The sequence below is a fragment of the Pelodiscus sinensis genome, chromosome 8 (assembly GCF_052426305.1).
Source record: "Pelodiscus sinensis isolate ZL-2025 chromosome 8, ASM5242630v1, whole genome shotgun sequence".
Lineage (NCBI taxonomy): Eukaryota > Metazoa > Chordata > Testudines > Trionychidae > Pelodiscus > Pelodiscus sinensis.
Window position 1 is genome coordinate 55,787,866 of NC_143059.1, and position 20,324 is coordinate 55,808,189.

A 20,324-nucleotide genomic window follows, 5' to 3' on the forward strand; every position below is an offset into this window, starting at 1 on the left:
AATTAAGCACATGCTTGAATATTTGTTTTCTATACTAAAAATCAATTTGGTTGTAGTAGAAAAAGTAGGCTTTACTTTACCCACTTTGCTCTGGTGGGAGGACAGGGATAGGCTGACTTAATGCCTGGAATAGGAAGACACTTACATTCCAGTCATTGTGGACCAGCAGAACAATGCCAGGTTACTCATGGGAAAAGTCAAAGCAGATATGAAACTGCTCTAAATTGGATAAGACACCAAACATCCCCAGCTGCTTCCAATACAACATGGTGGGTAGAAGACAATCAGGAACAGAAACCATCCTATATTCCTGCCCTATTCAGATACACTGCAGACAACTCTGGCCCACCTGAGAATCTGATCCTATTGCTGATGTGATTGAAAACATTTTGGAACTGAGGATGACTGCATGGGTTGGTTAGGGTTTCCTGTAACGCACAAGATATGAAGTGACTCTTGTATAAGCAGGAGAGCCAACAGTCTCACGGGCCCCTGGGCAAGGTGGGCGGAGGAGCCAGCTTTGCACTTGTATAAGGGATGGGGACTTGGGCAGAAGGGGTGGGGCAGCCAGCCCTCGCCGTCCAGACCACAGGGCTCCCTCCCCAAACTCTCAGAGCTGCCTGGAGCTGCTGCGGGTTGCTCCAATGGCGAGTTAAAGAGCCCAGGGCTCCAGGCGCCACTGTTGCAGCAGCAGTGATGGCTGTAGCTGGGAACCCCAGGCCCTTCTGAATTGCTGGGCCCTAGAGCAGTTGCCCCCGTTGTCCCCCTTTTCCGCTCTGTTGGCAGACCTGTGGACATGTTATTGATGCTATACATTCAGCTGCTGCCTGAACGTTGACAGAATGTTCTGAATGACAAATTACTCTTGATAGCGTTGTCCCAGCTCTTGGATTAAGTTAGGAGGTATGTGTGACACAGCAAATAATATTACTATCGTAACCAACGAGGATGAAATGCCATAAGGATCCATGCTGCAGAATTTATTGGAATGGCAGTGGCTTACAGGTTATCACCTGGGTCCAGCCACCAGCCAGAAATGTGTCAAAATGAAAGATGACCTAATTTTTATATACTTTACATGGTTGATTTGACAGACCTTAACACACATGCATTACCTTACCTTTTTCTGTGAATCATGGAATATTTACATCAGGGGCTTGATTACAATGGCAAATAGTAATTAGACAGTAAGATATTTGCTTTGCATGAGGTTGTAAGAATTGCATTTTATTTCTTTCTGGAGAACAGCCACATGGCAAAACTTCCATTAACATTAGTGGAAATTCCACTCTCGTACTCCAGTCAGAACACACACCTACCTTTGTTTTAAATCAGAGATGTTAAGATTATTTTCTTAGGGTCAAATGAAATATTTGGCAGGAAATATATGAGATGCCACTCTGCTGGCTAGACCTACGTTCTGTTATACACAATTCTACTAATATAAAGTAGTAAGCTGATTTTATGTAATGGAATATAAATGCATGCAATGCTTATCAAAATGCATATTTTAAATTATGAATGGGATAGTTATTTGAGGGGCTATCAGCATGGAAGGAAAGATAATTTGCTCTATTTTTAGAATTCTTGTTTTGTGCAACACTCACTTTGCCTTGTGTCCTGAGTATCCCTTTGAGTTGAGAACTGTGATGAACTAAAAAATGTACAGTGAAGCTTCAGTATTTTGCCTGATATAATGTGACTTGGGCAGTGTCGGAGTCATGCAGAGTGAATAGCAGACTGATATGGTTGTTGAAGAATATCAACAATAATGCGGAGGCACTGGTGAGAATGTGCAGAGAGTTGGGAAGTTGTTTTAGAATGAGTAAAGGTACGAGACGAGGAGATCCGATATCGACGAGTATCTTCATCGCACACCTAGAGAAAGCGATGGACAAGATCAAGGAAGAGGCAGAAGGGATATCGGTGCATGGGATGAGAATTAACAACTTGAGGTTCACGGATGTTATAGTTATCATTGAGGAAGATGAAGAGAAGCTAGTGAGAACGGTGCAGGTGCTAAATGAGGAAGGGAAGCAGTATGGACTGATTATGAATATTGATAAAACAAAGACAATGGTATTAGGAGATAAGGAAATAGGAAGGAAGATCAGTGTAGATGGAATCGAACTAGAAACGTAGAGAAGTTCATGTATTTGGGGAGCATCACGATGTATGATCTAGACTATAAGAAGGAAATAGTGACTAGAATAGCAAAAGCAAGAGTTAGTTCGAAGGCCATGGATAAGATCTGGAAAAGTAAAGCGATTAGCTTAGGAACAAAGCTGAGCGTCTTGAAAACGTGTGTATTTAGCAGCATGTTGTATGGATGTGAGACATGGTGATAACAAAAGATTCGAAGAGAAGGATATTGGCATTCGAGAGGAGTTGTTATAGAAAGATCCTGAGAACAGGATGGATGCAGAAGGTCACCAATGAGAAAATATATAGGAAGATACAGCCAAAAGAGAACCTACTGCAGAAAGTTATACAACGAAAGTTACAGATATTCAGACATATCTGCAGAATGAATGACGAATGAAAAGTTAAGACCCTGATATTCGGCATAATGGGTGGCCCAAATAGGAGAGGCAGACCCCACAGAGAATGGGTAGATGATCTAGTAGACTGGTACGGAGCTAGTCTACAGAAACTAAGCCACTCCGCGCTGGACAGAGAAAGATGGAAGGAAATAGTGAGGGAGGCATCAGACACCTACCGGCCTTAAGTCCACGGTTGTTGATGATGATGATCTGATTTGTGCGTGGCAAGTTACTATGCTCCAAACCAGGGGTGTAGAACCTTTATTCTATCAGGGGCCTTTGATCCATAAATAAAGATCAATTTGGGGGGCACATACATCCCTGTGGGGGGGAGGAGTTGAGGCTCTGGCTTCTACTAGGTTCTGAGGTTGCACCAAAAATGACTAGTTTAGGGTTCAGGATGGGATTCTGGGCTGGGGCAGAGGCTTGAAGTACAAGAGGAGGTGAGGGCTATAGGTTCTGGAGTGGGGCTTGGGATGAGGGATTTGGATTTCACAAAGGGGGTTCAGATGTGGGAGGGAGTGTGGGCTCTGAGGAAGGGCTGGGGATGGGACTGAGGTTTGGGGTGAAGGAAGAGGTTCAGAGTACAGGCTCCAGGAGGGTGTTTGGATGTGGGAGAGGTTTCAGGGTTGCGGTGTGGGTGGGATTGCAGGGGCTGGGAGGGAGCTAAGAGAGCAGGAAAAGGTGCTAAGCTGGGACAGGTGGTTTGGGTGCAGGCTCAGGCTGGGCAACACTTACCTCAGATAGCTCCTAGTAAGCCGTGCAGTGGGGCTAAGACAGACTCCCTGCCTACCCTGGCTCGATGCAACTCCCAGAAGCAGCTGCCATGTCCGGCCACTATACAGAGGGGCCAGGAGGCTCTGGAAAAAACAGCCCACGTGTCGGATTTGTAATTAAACCCCAAGCTAGGTGAGTTTTGCTCAATTTAACGCTCCACTGAAAATGTCATTCAGTTCCTCATGATCTTTCTGGAATCTAGGGCTGCACAAAAAATAGTTTAAACTATTCTGTTATGCTGGCTCCCTGAGACAGCACAAAATACAGGTATTTTTCTCCTGTGGAAAGTCAAATAGGCTACATCTAGACTGACATGATTTTGCCGAAATACTTTTTAACAGAAAAGTTTTTCCATTAAAAGTATTTCTGCAAAAGAGCATCTAGATTGGCAAGGATCCTTTTGCGCAAAAAGTGCTTTTGCGCAAAAGCATCTGGGCCAATCTAGACGCATTTTTGCGCAAGAAAGCTCCGATGGCCATTTTAGCCATCGGGCTTTCTTGCGCAAAAAATTAAGGTGCCTGTCTACACTGGCCCCCTTGCGCAAGTATTCTTGCACAAGAGGGCTTATCTCTGAGCAGGAGCATGAAAGTATTTGCGCAAGAAGCACTGATTTTGTACATTACAAAGTCAGTGCTCTTGCGCAAATTCAAGCGGCCAGTGTAGACAGCTGGAAAGTTTTTGCGCAAAAGCAAGTGCTTTTGCGCAAAATCTTGCCAGTCTAGACGCACCCATACAGTACAAAGTTATTATTAACTCCAGGTAAAGCCATGTTTTTCTCTCTCTAAAGGAATAATGGATCTTACTACTCCTCAGATTGCTCCAGGAGAGGGCTTGAGAATTCAGGGGAAATTGTTTTAAGGAAATGCAGCTCTAGGGTGGAGGGTCACTTGATCTGTAGTAACCCAAGGCTGGTGAAGACCTGAGTGTGAGTTTGGTGTAACTAGCAGGCTGAGTTGAAGTCGGGGTTGCTGAATACGAAGTCACTCAGTGGATGCTTGTATCCTTCATGGGAATATCCAGATAGAGAGCATTTTAGCTGCAGAGCATTTTAAGGCTTTCTAAGTTACAGGAAAAGCGGTGACATAACTCACTGAACTGCACCCTGAAAGGGATTTCTTACTCGTTCATGCCGGATGATGCTGAGCACAACCATTATCCTGTCCTGGACCTGAACATACACAGTTCATCTGAAAAACAATTCTTGAGCCCAGCTTCGAAAATGCAAACTCTCTGACTTAGTCCCACAATTCACTTACACTAGATATAAAAGCATATGGAACATCAGAACCACCACCACGGATGCAATCCAAGCTCCCTCTCCTGGCTTCTGTGAATAGTGCACATCAGCAACGGAAAATTAGACACCACTCTCTACAGAAAACCCACTGACTCATACAGTTACCTACATGCTTCCAGCTCCCATCCAGAACACACCATACGATCCATCATCTATAGCCAAGCCCTTCGATACAACCGCATCTGCTCTAATCCCACTGACAGAGACCAGAAACTTCAGGATCTCTACCAAGCATTTATAAACCTCAACTACCCACTCGGAGAAATAAAAAAGCAAATTGAAAGAGCCAGACGAATACCTACAAATCATCTACTTCAAGACAGACCCAAGAAAACCAACAGAACACCACTTGTCATCACCTACAACCCCCAACTTAAACCTGTCCAACACATTATCAATAAACTACAGCCTATACTGGAACAGGACACTAAACTCCAAGAAGCTCTGGGAGACAGACCCAGAGTCTCCTAGACAACCACCTAACCTCAAGATGATTCTTACCAACAACCACAGGACATACCACACTAATACCAACCCTGGTACCTTCCCTTGCAACAAACCCCGTTGCCAGCTTTGTCCACATATTCACTCTGCTGATACCATTATTGGACCTAACCAAGTGAGTTATAAGATCATGAACACATATTCCTGCGCCTCCAGAAATATAATCTATGCTATCATGTGCCGAAAGTGTCCGTCTGCTATGTACATTGGACAAACGTCTCAGACACTTCGCCAAAGGATCAATGCCCACAAAACAGATATCAGACAGAATCACAAAGAAAAGCCAGTTTCTTGCCATTTCAACCAGAAAGGACACTGTCTCGATGACCTACTCACCTGCATCCTACTACAAAGACCTTTTAAATCTACACTTGAAAGGGAATCCTCTGAACTGTCATTCATGCTAAAATTCGACACTTCCCCTCCCCATCCCCCTTCTGTACTGAAATTTGATTTGTCCTTTTCATATGTGTTCATTTTTTTTTATTGTATCCTTTGGTATATATGGTTGTGACTATTTTCTTCCACTATTTGATCTGAGGAAGTGGGTCTGGCCCACGAAAGCTCATCATCTAATAAACCATCTTGTTAGTCTTTAAAGTGCTACATAGTCCTGTATTTTATCTGTGCTTTTGTGACTAGTGCATCTCTACACCAAGCGAGGTAGTCTAATACCTCTTTCCAAAGCAGGCCCATACGCAGGAGAGGTGAAAAGAGTGCAAATAGAGAGCCCCCCATGGTCTGTCAAGTAATTGTGAGGGACCAGATTCCCCTTCCCACCCCCAGTCTCTAGCTGAACCATCTCCCAGCCTGCAACCTCCCAAGCCCAATGCACCCCAGCAGGGAAGGGCTGCCTGCCGTATTGGAGCCCGGGATTCGGAGTTCGAACTCCTGGACTGAATAAGTGGGCCGTGGGGTTGTGGGCACTGCCTTTGTGGGGAGGGGAGGTGGGGAAGGAGGCTGGGCTGGGCTTTCTAGGAAGCACTTACACTTTCCCTGGCGCAGGTAGTGCAACATTCGCTGCCCCCGCCTGTGCTCCCCCAGCAGCTGCCTCTGCAACACCTGCAGCTTGAGCCCAGGGGTCTGCATAGGATATGCTGGGACAGCAGCCCCCGCTGAGGCTCCCCACTCTGGTTCTCCATCCCTCAGCTCTGAGCGTGGGACTTCACCATGGTGGTGCGGCCACTGCTGTGGGCTGTGATCATGGGCTCCGGCAAGGGTACGGTCTACTCCCGCATTATCAAGAACTTTGCGCTGAAGCACCTGTCCAGCTGTACCCTGTCTCCATAACCTAGACCTGAACTTGAATCCCTTCAGGGACCATATAGGCCCCTTGCCCCTCTGAGATGGGTAAATCAAATTAGCCTGTGGTTTTGGGACACTGTCCTTCTATAGCCCTTCTCATTCATTATCACATAACATTCCCATGGCAACTACAGTCACACTTCACAGGGAAAAGTAACAGTATTATTATTAGCAGCATTTGTAGCTGTCCTTCAATTCCGTTTCCTACCTGGCATCATGTAATCAGTTAGTTATCCACAGGACACCTTCCTGCCTTCCCTGTACTCCATGGACCACAGTTAAATGACATGTGGTTTAATCACTTGATTGCAATTTGGTAGGTAACAAAGTACAGTCCTTACACAAATATTAGTAGCTATAAAGAAGAAGGCTTTCATCAGGAATCAGTAGAAAAGGGGTTAATATTAGTTATTCAGGCCTGTATGAAGGAGTGGGTGTCTGTGCATGTAAAGGGTGCAGCTCACATTTACAAAAAAAAGCACACACACCCCCGAAAATTCCTGTGGATGAGCCAGCAAAAGCTACCAACCAGACACTCATCCCTGGACAAACATATCAAAATGATTTCATATATTCTAAAGCAGGGGACCCCCTCAAGACAGAAGTTGGATAAAAGGCCTTATTACACAATACCTCTTTACTTCCTTTGTCAATCTAGTACCATCTTGAGCAAGCGATTCTACATCATTAGCTGGTGTAGGAGCCAAAGATGCATCCTCAGGAACAGATGTAAAAGGGTTCTCCACTTCTTTGTAGCTACCAGGCTGAGAAGTGCTGCAAATCAATTCAATTGTTATAAATAAACTCTGCAAAATGTAATCAATGCCAAGAAGTTTTCAACAACATTTGCAAATTACCCTTGAGACACTGGCTTACTGTCAGACTGATTTGTTACAAGTCTGCCATTTTCTGTTTTCCCCCATATATCCCAGAATAAATAAATAGCTAATATCTACTAACTAGCAACTTGGCAGCTTTGCTGTGTAGTGTGCAAGGATCTCAAAGCACTTTGCAAATTATAATTAAGCCCCTCAACATACCCAAGAGGTTGAGAGCTTAGCAATTTGTTATTTCCACTGCTAAAAAACAATAGTAAAGTTGTCTTACTTAAAACTTTCAATACGCTGCTAAACTAAATCAATTATCACTATAAAAACATTGAAGTTAGAAATCTGGAGTATTGTTTCAATACCAAGCAACTGTCACCACATTGCTAAGTCTCACAGAGACAGTTGAAATTACATATGAAATTTCAGTTCACAAATTTCAGAACTGGTAAATACATTTTTTTTTAAAGGCAACAGGGTTGTTTCAAGGATGATGATGTTGACAAGAAAGTCAATTTGGTACGAGAGTGCCCTCTCGTGGCTGGATCAGGAAAAATACTGGTCAGAAGTTACTGGTGGGGGTGGGTGAGTGTGTGTGTGTGTGTACACACTTCAAATTGTGAGCAGGATAACATACAGTGAAAATGACAAAGAACATGCAAAAACAGCAGAGACTGGCATAACTCCAGAGACAAAACATCACTGTTGTTTTCATTTCAAGCAATCAGAAGAGGAATGTGGTGTTAAAATTTGAGTGAACAACTTTGAATATAAGCACTGTGATAATGGAGCTCAACTTTGTCCAGCTGTATATTTTTCACTAGTTCCCAAACAATGGGGTGACCATTCGAGGTGACGCAGCAGGGCCCGGCGAGTTCCCTTGAGAAGCCAGGAGGGAGCACCACAGAGTCCCATCCCTGAACCTGCCCCCTCCCTCAGCTGAAGTTCTGGCCCAACCTCAGCACTCCCCTAGCTGTGGCCCCAGCCTCAGTTCCCTTACCCATGTCTGTATCCCCCACCCATGCAGAATCACAGCCTCACTCCCAGCCCTGGTTCCCACGGGGGTTTGGAGTGCAGAAGAAGTGACACTTTCCATGGGACCTTTTCAAATACTCGGATCAATATGCTGTGGCTACTAAAACAGATTTTCACATCCTCCCCCCCCCTCCGCCCCGTCCCGCACACAATCAACACATGCATTTGCATCCACAAAAACATGCAACTGGGACACTAATAATTGGAGCCCTGCATGGATACAAAATTTGTATCTGCATCTGACCCACAGACACAGGGATTCACAGATATAAAGATGTTCTCAGATTTGCAGGGCTCTACTGACTGATGGACGCTGCTCCACCTAACTCCACCTGCCAACAGATGTCTCAATTTTGCAACTTACAAAACTCAGGGAAGAACAAGCAGAGGCACAGCATTCCATTAGCAAGTGAGAAGATCAGGATTTCACATACAAAGGAGTCTGCAGCTTCATAAAAAGAAAACCATTAACAAGACACTTTAACATGAAAAAGAAAGCTGGCAGCCTTTATAACATGAACAGCAACACAACCTGCCAGAACATGCCGCTGTACCATAAATAAAAATCCTCTGCCCTCTTTGCTCATAGGCTTCCTCTCTGTGCTACCCTAATCCATCCTGTGTCTCCAGAAATTTCCATTCCCTTTCATCTGTTAATAATATTAGCCCTTTAGTAATGACGTTCTTTCTGCCTTTGTCTACACAGGATTATTTGAATGATGGAAAAACTAAACTCCAAAAGACTTTTTTAGAATAATTATTGTTCCTGTCAGAAAATACTCACTGTAAGAGAACCAATACTGATACAGATCAGACCAGACCAGGTTATGGTTAAGTGACAGAAAAAAGATAAAAAATCGCAGTCAATGACACAGATCATTTCACACTTGTCTCTTTAGTTAAGCAGAGCATGCTTTTGTGGCTTAAAGGGCTCTCTAGTCTCCTGATAGGAGCGCATGTGTGTGCATGTATTAAAGTGGGAAAACTAAGTAAATAAGTGAGCTTTGTATTTGATCTGAGGAATGGTGAGATCCGTGTCATTTTATTCTCTACCGGGAGTAAGTTTCACCATCTTGGGCAACTGGTGTCTGCAGGGGAGGAGGTGCAGGGAGGGCCACCAAGAAGCATAGGAAGGAAGTATGAGGGGGCACCTCTTTTAGCAATTAAGATTTTACAGGAGCAGAGAGAGATGGTGCACCTCCCCATTGTGCTACCATGTTGGGAAAGCCAGGTCTCCTGCACTAAGGAGTCTCAATCTCCCAGGGGACAGATTCAGTGTAAAGCAGGCATGTCAAACAGGCCTCTGGTGGGCCCGCCACTGCATTTTTATAAAAGAATAAAGTGCAGCCCGCTGGCCGCTCGGAGCACGTGTCCGAGTGCAGATCACTGCCGGCTGGCTGGCCACTCTGCACGTGGTACCGCAACGACTACTCACGGCTGTCTCGGCCACTCTGCGCTGGGTGCTCCAGCACGTTCTCATGGCCGACCGGGCTGCTCAGCACTCTAGTGACTGTTCACGGCTGGCCGGGCCACTCTGCGCTCCAGCACATGCTTACAGCTGGCCGGCCGTTCTGCACAGGCATCAAGCGCCTGCTCACTGTTCGCCACTGTGATCATGCCGCCCCAGCGCTTGAGGAAGAAATGTGTAGCAGCGGCAGCAGCTCTGGGACCCAGGCATTAGGTTAGGGGGGCTGGGAGTGCCTGGTTCTGGGGGAGAGGGAAGGCATTAGGTTAGGAGGATCTGGGGGGGTGCCTGGCTCTGGGGGAGGGAAGAGGCATTAGGTTGGGGGGCCTGGCTCTGGGAGAGGAGAGAGCCATTGGATTACAGGGGTGTGTACCTGGCTCTGGGGGACAGATGAGGCATTGGATTAGAGAGGGCGGGTTCTGGGGAGCGGATGGGGATTGGGTTAGAAACAGGGGTATGGGAGTGCCTGGTTCTGGGGGACAGGAGGAGGATATTTTGTTAACATTTTGTTTTTTATTTATTTATTCCCAAATAAAATTACAAAATGTACATTAATTGTATATCAATAAATATGTCAATTTTTTGCAGTTGCATGAATATTATACATTTATGTAAAATCTCAAACTTACAAAGTATCTGAAATTTTCACAGAAGCCCGTTCTATTTGATTAACCATGGTCTAAACCTGTTTTTATTTCAACAAAACAAGTTATGTCTCATCTAAAAAATGTAAAAAGTACCTTAAATTTATATTTAAATTAAAAAATATTTTATATGGACAAATAATTTTACATATAAAATTACTGTATTACATTAAAACAAGCTCCGAAAATTATCAAATATACCTAAACCATAATCTATAATAATAAATCATTATGACTTTCTGATAGAAGTACATTTTCTTTGGTGGCCTGAAAGCTATCAATTTTCATTTGTGCAGCCCTCAGTAGTCTTCGAGTTTGACATGCCTGGTGTAAAGGAACACTGCTGCTGTGGGGAGGAGGGGGGTTCACAATTGTACAAAGGGACTACCTCACAAATCACAGTGATTGGCTTTGGTTTCAATTCTTTAACAATAGAGTTGGTATCAGTGAAGATTTATGGGAAGTATCCTAAGCATTCCATCAGATCAGAGTTAAAGTTTCTTTTGGGTTTCCAGCAGCCACCACAGATAGGAGTTTAGCTATTCCCCTTAAATGGTTCTTTATTCTCAGCTACTGAGGAACACTGGAATTATTCTGACTGGGTTCAGGAACAAATTCTTCTTTTCCTTCTGGCTAGATATGGAAATCCAGGGCTTTGAAAACTAACTTCACATCACCAAGTTTAGCTACAGTGCGTGGGAGCATAAGAGCTCTTATTCCCTGAAGTATTCTCCCCTTTCCTTGCTAAAACTTTGAGAGTTATTTCTAAAATAAGTCTGGTTTAATTACCTAATGTTACTATATAAATAACTTTAGTTACAGACTAACACAACTACCCCTCTGTAACTTTTAATGTAACTACAGTTCTCTGACCATACACAAAGTGCAAACATTATGTTAATCATCTTCTATGAAATTCTCTGTGCTTCTGAAATGACCTACAGAACAGTAGGCATCCCAAAATTTTCAGACCCGTCACATTTTGAAATGAACAAGCCATTTCCTTTTTCATATACTATTTTTCCTTAGCTAAAAATCGCCTTTGTCCTTATATAGTAGTAATGTAAAATATATACAGCATTCAGTATGACTATATAGGGTCACACTAAAACTAGAGGAAAATGCTAAAAGCCAAGAGTAAACTGCCAAAAATAAGTGGCCCTCAAACATGGTAGGAGTGTAAACAGAGCATCACAAAAGGAAACAAATGTACAAGAAGGCAAGTGAAGACAGGAATACATCAAATACACATAGGATTTATGAAGTGTTTTTAATAATCCTCCAAAATACTGCAAGGATATTCTGACATAAAGACACACCAGTGAGCTATTTACAGTGTTACCCTCCCTCTCTCACACACACACTTTTTGATTCACTCCCACCAACACTCCTTCAAGTCTGCACATAAAACGGAAACATTTGTAATGGAAACATATTTTGTCTGCTATCATTTCTAATGTATGTAGCAAAATGAAACTAGCCACCAAAACTGATTTTATCATAGGGATGATTTACTTTGTATAGACTATGACATGGTCAATAGTGATTAAAAACCCTTCACATTTTGAAAAACGTGAAGTGCTCCCTAAATGTGATGTAAAACAGGACTAAATTCCCATAATGACCCTGTGGGGCTGGTAATTATATTGGGCTCAGTTCAATGGCTGTGTAAATGGTGCCAGAGTGATTTAGATGCAGACCAAATAATCAGTAAGGGCATGGAAGTGGGATGAAGGGCTACTGGCATGGGCAGGCAATTAATTGTTGACCCTCCGATAGTTGGATTCAGGCCAGAGGAAATGTGGTCTGTGCAAAGTGAGACATGTCTGATATTCCCAGCAGTTGCACTTATGAACCTGTAACGTCAGGGTATCCGAACTCAGGATATGTCTACATTGCATCTGGGAGTGAGTCTCCCAGCTGGGGTATATAGACCTGTGCTACCTCTACTCAAACTACCAACCTAAACACAACAGGTTGGACATTGTGGCATGGGTGGACTTAGGACTCTCTGGTTAGACTTGGGAGTTTGGATCCAGGAAGTCGAGAAGCCTTTGATCCTCATATGGCTGGCCTGAGCTGGAATAGCCACACTGCTGTATTTAGCAAGCTAACCAGAGTGCAGCTAGTATGAGGCCTTGTCTTCACTCTGCAGAAGATCAATGCTGCTGCAATCAATCTTTCAGAGTTCCATTTAGCAAGTCTACTTAAGACTTGCTAAATTGAACTCATAGGGCGCCTCCACCAGCATCCAGTAATCCTGCTCTTGGGAGGAGTAAAGGAAGCCAACAGGCATGGTTGCTCCCATCTGCCTCCCACTGTGAGGATGCTGCCAAGATCAGCTTAAGGTAACCTGACTCCAGCTATATATTCTACATATCTAGAGCTGCATACCTTGAGCTTAGCTCCCGGGTCTAGTGTAGACCTGGGATTTAAGCAACTAATTGACTAGTTGACTATCTGATAAACATAAGCTTATTGGATAGTTGACTAGTTCCTCAACTAGTCACCCCCCCCCCGCCCCCATCTGAGGCAGCAAGGGGGGGAGCAGGAGCTGGGGGGAGATGGCTTAAAAGCCAGTTTCCTGCAGCAGCATCTCCGTGGGGGGCAGTGGAGGGTAGTGGGGACTGGGCACGAGCTGGGAATCCGTGGATTCCCAGCTCGTGCCCAGTCCCAGGACACTGCACTTCTGCTTTGTAAATGTATTAAGAGCTAACCCCGCTGTGGCTCCCCCACTTATCGACTGGTTGATGGAAATGCCATTGACTAGTCGATTAGTTGATATTACATGATTAAACTAAATTTAATATCCCTATGTAGATCTGGCCTGAATCTGGCTCACTCCTAGGGTACGTCTAGACTACATGCTTCTGTCGCCAGGAGGCATGCCTCATTCCAGGAGGCATACCTGGGTGGTCGACAAATGCCTTTGATGTCGACCACTCACCCAGACTACCGCGCTGAGCCGACAAACAGCTGATCGGCTCAGCGCGGCAGCCATGTAAATTTAAATGAAGCGGCGATTATTTAAATCGCCGCTTCATTTTCCTATGCCTGGTAGCCTAATCTACATGCCTCTGGTGACAGAGGCATGTAGTCTAGACGTACCCCTAGTTGCGGTACAGACATACTTTCAGCATCTAAAGCCAAGCAGGTTTCCCCGAACCTGCCATTTTGACCATGGTGCATCTCTGACTTTCAGGCAGCTTCTGCACCAGTTCACATCCCCAAATTTGTGCTGCCTACATTAGAACTCGACAGTCATAACTCAAACATGATTTAGTATAAAACGCTCTTACTCTCAAAGCACATTGGCAGCATGCCCAGTAGGCCTAGCTAAGACACCACTAGAGACATCAGCTGTCTAGTGGAACTCCCAGAGCTTTTATAAACTTCTTCCTGCACCGTTGTTAACACAGTGACCTGAGCTTGTCAACAAACAAACCTTTTCCAAACTCTTTGAGGTTCCTGTTTTTTTAAATTTTTAAAACATTCATTTTGAACAAAACTTCCTGACCACCTGGATGGCTAGATTCCCCTGTTCCCACCTGGCCTGCAGTGAGCTACAATCCCCAAGAGGCCTATGCTATGTGGGCATATTATGCAGTTAGGCCACATCCACTGCCTATATAACAATGATGCCCTTAGTACATTTTTACTATCCCCATGACAGAGGATCATCACTTACATTTCATGCTCTCGCAGTTCCCTGATTCCCATGCAGAGTCACACCAGGAGCTACATCCCTGACTAACATCCCTGTTTTGCAGATGAGAAAACTAAAAGAGAGAGATTAATTATTTTTTTCTGAGGCCTCTCAGCGAGTCACAGTCTGGCCTAGAGCAACTGATGTCCTACATCCCTGAGCTGAGCTCCATCCACTCTCTCATATTTTTGAATACTTACCGTGGATTTTGTGATCATTCTTCTTCCCTTGCTTGGCTTAAGCAATTGGGCAGGGTGCTGGAATACACCTAATGGAAAACAACTATTTTCCTCAGGCAGAGGAGCAATATTATGGTGCAGGTCTGCAGCTGCTACACCAGTTTAATGCCTTGGGCAGAATCTCTCTTTAGTCAGAAAAGACAAGAGGATCTTCATAGCATCAAATCACTTGCCCAGTCTCTCTTGGCTCTGTACCATATAGGGAGTGTCCACAGCTTCTCCAAATTCTTTCCTTCCCTATGCACAGTGGCACTGCTGCTGCAAAGACCTTTGCTCCTTCACAGTGCGGGAAGATTCGCCTGTGGATTAGTAAAATACAGCCCCAACATATTTTCTAGTGGACTGGAAGGTGGGGGGGAAAGGGCTGTTTTATGTCCAAAAGGAAAATGGCTTGGCAGAACAATTAGTGAACTCATTACCTATTTAGAGTGAAGACACTACTCTATGGATCTGGTAAATAAAACCCACTTACATAGACCAGACCATGTGGTGCTCCTCTGAACAGTATGTTATCACTGGAGGGGAGGGGGAGAAAGAAAGCTGCCTTCAAGGACCACAACAAAGATACAGTTTCTTGACTGGACAGATGGAGGGACAGCATCTGATCTCATATTACACACTGCCATCTGGAAGACATTAAGCACAAACTGACCCCTACCTTATACGCTTCATTATTTTTCCTGTCAAAGTGCACTCTATCTGAATTACAAGACATCCCGTAGGGATAAACATTCACATGGAGGCAAAAGCAACTATACATAAGTAACTAAATATGTTCCAAAAAGGTGCTTTGTCATTTGATTTTATTGCTGCTCAAGTGGAATAGCACTGAGCCATCTGTCTTGCAGTGCACTAAATTCTAAACAGAATAACCAGGGACAGGAAGCAGAGACACCGTGCATATGTGCACTGAAAAAACTTTTCAAAGTAATATCAAAAAGCAACTGTGGAATAATTCTGCACCAACTGCTGTAAAAGGAGTAGCAGTAACGTGGTTGTATGAGGCTAAATAAACAAGCATTACCGAGGGCATTAAACACTTTGCGTAACTGATTTAAACATCCTCCTTGGACCAGGAGCACCCAATTCTGATCTTATTTACACCAATTTTAAATCCAGCATAGGGGTGTAAGCGACTAGCTGACTACCCAATAAGCTTAGGCTTACCAGGTAGTCGACTCACTACTCGACTAGTCGCTTCCCCATCCCTCACTGTATCAGAGGCACCAAGGGCTGGAGGAGGGGAAGCAGAAGCCAGTGCTGGGGGGAGGCGGGAGCTATCTTAAAAGCCAGTTCCCCCCAGCACTGTCCCCACAGAAGAGCAGGGGAGGCAGAGGCACAGTGCGGGAAACGACACAAGCAGGTACTGAAGCAGTCCCCACTTGCACAGGTTCCCTGCTCCACTTCTTCCTTTGAAATGTACAAGGGAGAGGGGCAGCAGTTGGGATCCCATGCAAGCGAGTGCCCCCGTTATCAACTAATTAAGTACTGATTAGCTGATTAATTGAAATGTAACATCCCTATCCACGTTATACCATTAAATTTAGCGGGATTGTTTGTTTTATACTAGTATGAGATTTTTACTCCTGGTAGATCTGCCTTGCTATTGTCTGTTTGGAATGGGAGCTTCAACAGGGGGATCTAATAATACTGAGCTTGGGCGCTCTTCTTCCAGTAGGAGCATGGGTGACATTCACAGAAGTTATAGCCGATTATCACCATGACACTGCCATGTGCCCAAGCAAGGCAAATATACGGTTAGCAAATAGCAGGAATTTGCCAGTAACAGGCAATCCAGTTCAAAGAAGATGAATTGGCTTTGATCCAACAGTGAAAGTAACCTAAAATTTCTTACAGATACTGTCCTATTGCAACCCAGATCCTTGCCAGCTCTTTAAATAGCTCCCCACTGGCTTTTGCAGCAGCTCAGCCAGCTCTTGCCAGAGCGGCACATCAGGGTGCACCCACTTACTTTCACCTCTGCATAGATCTCTAAACTCACCATTGGTCTTATTTTCTCTTCTTACCAATCATTCTCCACAAGAGCCCACTTGTGCAGTGATGTTTTTAAGAACTAAAAATAGTGAGTTTATTTAAGTTCCCTGGTTTACTCTAACACTGATTGTTCAGTGTATTACTCACCTGCCTTTTAATTCACTTTGACAAGTGAATCGGATTTTTAGTTTCACGCTAAATACCTCTATCCCAAATTGCCTTTTCATTGCCTCCTGCAACAACATGGAGTCAGTCACTGGTATCGGTCACCGCACTTACCACAGTGACAGTCAAATCTAGTCCTGACCCTTGCACACTGTACTCCTCAGCAAAAAAACCTTACACAGCTACCGACCACAGATTGGGATAATCACAAATAGTTATAGTACTAAACAATAATGCTTGTATTAAGTTACGTTAAACAATTCTGGCAGTAAGCTCTGGGAAGAAATGAGAAAATCAATATAACACCAAAAAATGGTAACCTCTTCATGTCAAAATCTTTTAAAACCAATACTCCTATTTGATACAGCTAACCTTAAATTTAGCATCCATGGCAGGGAGGACAGATATACCTCTGACTTGGGGGAGTTCATGAGGTTTTCAGAAAGCTAATAATGAAGATAACAAAGGAGATCGCCTTTCCTGAACGCTTTCTAAAATAGCAGCTAGCTGGCACTGTAGAGCTGTATGATTGTATCTATAGGAGCACAGGTAAACCTCGACCCAAAAGAAGCAGCACAGTCTTTTGTGTTATTTTGTAATTTAGTTTGTGTTTAAAAGACTAGCTGTAGAGGCTACTGAAACTGTTGATTTAATCCTTTGTTATTCCCCTGGGGCCAGAAAGAAGCTTATAGCTTCAACTCATTAACAGTTCATTGTCTTTCTCACATGTGCATCATGAGTAGAGATTCAGAATCATAACCAAGTTTGTATCAGAATAACAGCAAGCAAGTACATTTATAAAGGAGCCATCAATGAAATCTGCATATTAATTAAAACCTTCCCGTGACAACAGGAAGCAATCACTCACTTCTTGTCCTTATCACCCTAAAAATGGTCTGCTCATCACCCTAGGAAGGGTTTTGTTCAACTTTGTTTCTTTTCAACCTCAGTTCTCCCTACTGTGAATTAAATAAATATAGTATCGGAAATAGAAGGGAGGACGGGGCACAGTTGAATTTTCAAAAGTGTTTAAGTGATTTAGAAGTCCAAGACCTGCTCTGGACTGAAGGCAAGGCAGCTTATGTCAACTAAACTAGGTAAGGCCAGCTCTACACTAGACCTGGAAGGTCAGCTTAAGGTCCACAATTCCAGCTACATAGAATATATAGCTGGAGTCGGCTTACCTTGGCCAAGATTGGCGCCGTCCCTACCGCGGGAAACCAAGGAGAGCAAATGCTCCCATCGGCTTCCCTTACTCCTCATGACTGCGAGGAGTACAGACACTGGTGGGAGCTGTCCTCAGCATCTGATTTAGGGGTCTTTACTAGACCCACTAAATCCAATGCCAGAACATCGATCTCCAGCGCAGTGAGTGAAGACGTGCCCTAAGCATCTACACTAAAATTTCACTTCTGCCGATGTAACTCACCCTTAACTCCACCTCCACAAAGTGTAAATCAATGTAGTTAGATAAATGCAGTGTCAGTGCCAACACTGCACTGCTTACATCAACTATTGCTGGCTTTCAGAAGCTGTCTCACAATGCCCCACTCTGGCATTCCCATCAGTCAAGCAGTCCTGGTGACGATGTGCACCGTTGACACAAGAAGCAAAGGGAGGACATGCACAAGTGTTGTAATTATTGCAGTGACTGTGTGGTGACATGAGTCAGATTGACTTCAGTTTTAAGTGCAGGCATGCCCTTAATACAATTTTTAAAATGATTAGGCTGGTTAGGGCCTAAAATGCATTGTCTCTAGGGGTACATCTATACTCCAGTATCTCAGAATAGCTATTCCATGTCTTGACAGTGCACCCGTTGTTTTGAAATGTCATTCAAAATAATGGGTGTGCTATTCCAATGTCCCTGTAAACCTCGTTCCACAAGGATTAAAGGACAATTCAGATTAGTGGTTTATTTTGAAATTTGGCGCTATGTTGACAGCACCAAATTATGAAATAAGCTATTTCAAAATCCACTTGAAATAGGATACAATCCAATCCTCTCTAGATAACTAATTTTGCTGATATCAGAATCATTCCAGCAAAGACGCTGACAAATATAAATATTAGGAGAAACGGTCTAAACATGAAGGACCCACTCCCCTTGCATTGATAAAAAGGTTTAAGTCAATAAACTGGCACCTGCCTGTGCCCTAGAAGAATTCACTCTTTCCCCACCCCAGTAACTTTTCCTTGCAGATTCTGAGTGCAGCTTTAAATTCTGCCATAGATTCTACAGGAGGTTCAGGGACAGCTGCCCAACAAAGACCCTGAATCGGTATTTTTGGCTGCAATAGACAAACCCCTATCTCAAAACCAGTGCCACTCACTTCCTAGCTAATACACTCTATGACACAAGGTAGTTTGCAGTTGCTTTCCATCACTACGACTGTAAGTGAGTTCCTTACTATACCTTGCTGCAGTCAGCTCAGCTTCAACCAGAGCAGCAACATTTTCACAAGGCAGAGAACCCGCTAACGGTTGCTGGGAAGAATCAGTGGAAGAAGCCAATTTTATGATATCACCTGGCACAGGAGAACTGTATAAAAGAAAAGATATGGAAAAAACAGTACAGTTAAAGGTCTTTGTAGAATTACAATTGCTTTTAATCCCTACATCTGTACACATTGTTTCGCATAGGTAGTCTATAGCAACCTTACGTATATGTTTCCATGTGTATTACCTAATGCACGGGAAAGGCTTTTTTAAATCACCTAGGTACATGGCCCAACTATCTAGCCTGTGTGTGCACGTGACTCTTCGAAGTCAACAGGATTTCGGTTTGCATAAAAAAAATCAGTCTTACAAGAGAGAGACAATGTCAGTTTTGCTTGCAGTGTTAAGAATGGGAAAATAAACTAGTGTTTGAAATGACAAGATTTCCTTTAGTTGAAAGTCATAAGAATGTATTTTCAAACTAGCAAGGCAGAGATGCAAAGCAAGGGTGGGTAGGGGCTGGCTGGAGTGGGAATTGGAGGGGAAACTGAGTCAGCCAACATTCCTCCTGGACCTCCCAGCGAGTGAACACTGTAGCAGTAGTTCCAGACATCCTTGCAATAGGAGCAAAATCCCCTGTCTCCCCACACTGCTATCAGCACCATTAACTGCTGGAGAGAGAGCAGCTCTGGTTAGGGATGTTAACTATTGAGTAATTAACTAATCGAATAGCTGATGCATTTTGCATCAACTATTTAATTAGTTGATAGGGCACCTCCGTCTCTGAAGTGTAGCAACAGCTCTTCAAAGGCAAAAGTGCTGCGTGGAGCCTGGAGTCAGCTGGGAACTCCCCCACTGACTCCGGGCTCCGGGCAGCGCTGCTGCACTGAAATGCTGCGAGGAGTCCAGCGTCAAGCTCCTCGTGACGTTTCAAAGTGTTGGAGCCCAGGACTCCCCAGCTCACTCCTGGGCTCCACATGGTACTGCTGCTTTGCAACGCCACATGCAGCCTGGGGATGCCCCAGCTGACCCCAAGCTGCATGTGGCATTTCAAAGCAGCAGCGCAGCATGGAGTCCGGGGTCTGGCCCCAGGCTCCATTCGGCACTGCTGCTTTCAAATACCTTCTCCTTCTCCACTCCCCTTGTTGCCTCTTTCTGATAGAGGCAACAAGGGGAGAGGCAGGAGTGACTAGTCGATTAGCCTGTCAACTATCCAATAAGCATTTGCTTATTGGATAGTCAACTAGTCGTTCACAGACAGAACTGGATGCTGAAAAGATGACCACGTGGACAGATATAATTCCAAATATTAATACTTCACACCAAAAACAAACTTGAAAAATGTTTTCACACTATGTTCCTTTCTTAGATATGGTGCTAAAT

General features: G+C 44.1%; 1 protein-coding gene across 12 annotated transcripts in view; it reads right to left on the reverse strand.

The window, feature by feature from the left end:
• The window catches only part of TACC2 (transforming acidic coiled-coil containing protein 2), a 207,854-nt gene that overhangs the window by 104,100 nt on the left and 83,430 nt on the right, over positions 1-20,324 (reverse strand). For 11 of the 12 annotated variants that reach the window (XM_075935333.2, XM_075935331.2, XM_075935334.2 and 8 more), the window contains 2 exons: positions 18,919-19,044; positions 7,060-7,200 (listed from right to left, as the gene is read on the reverse strand). In XM_075935333.2, coding sequence (XP_075791448.2) covers positions 7,060-7,200; positions 18,919-19,044 — 267 coding nt within the window. The remainder of the gene's footprint in view (positions 1-7,059; positions 7,201-18,918; positions 19,045-20,324) is intronic. The other variant, XM_075935335.2, reaches the window with a different exon arrangement.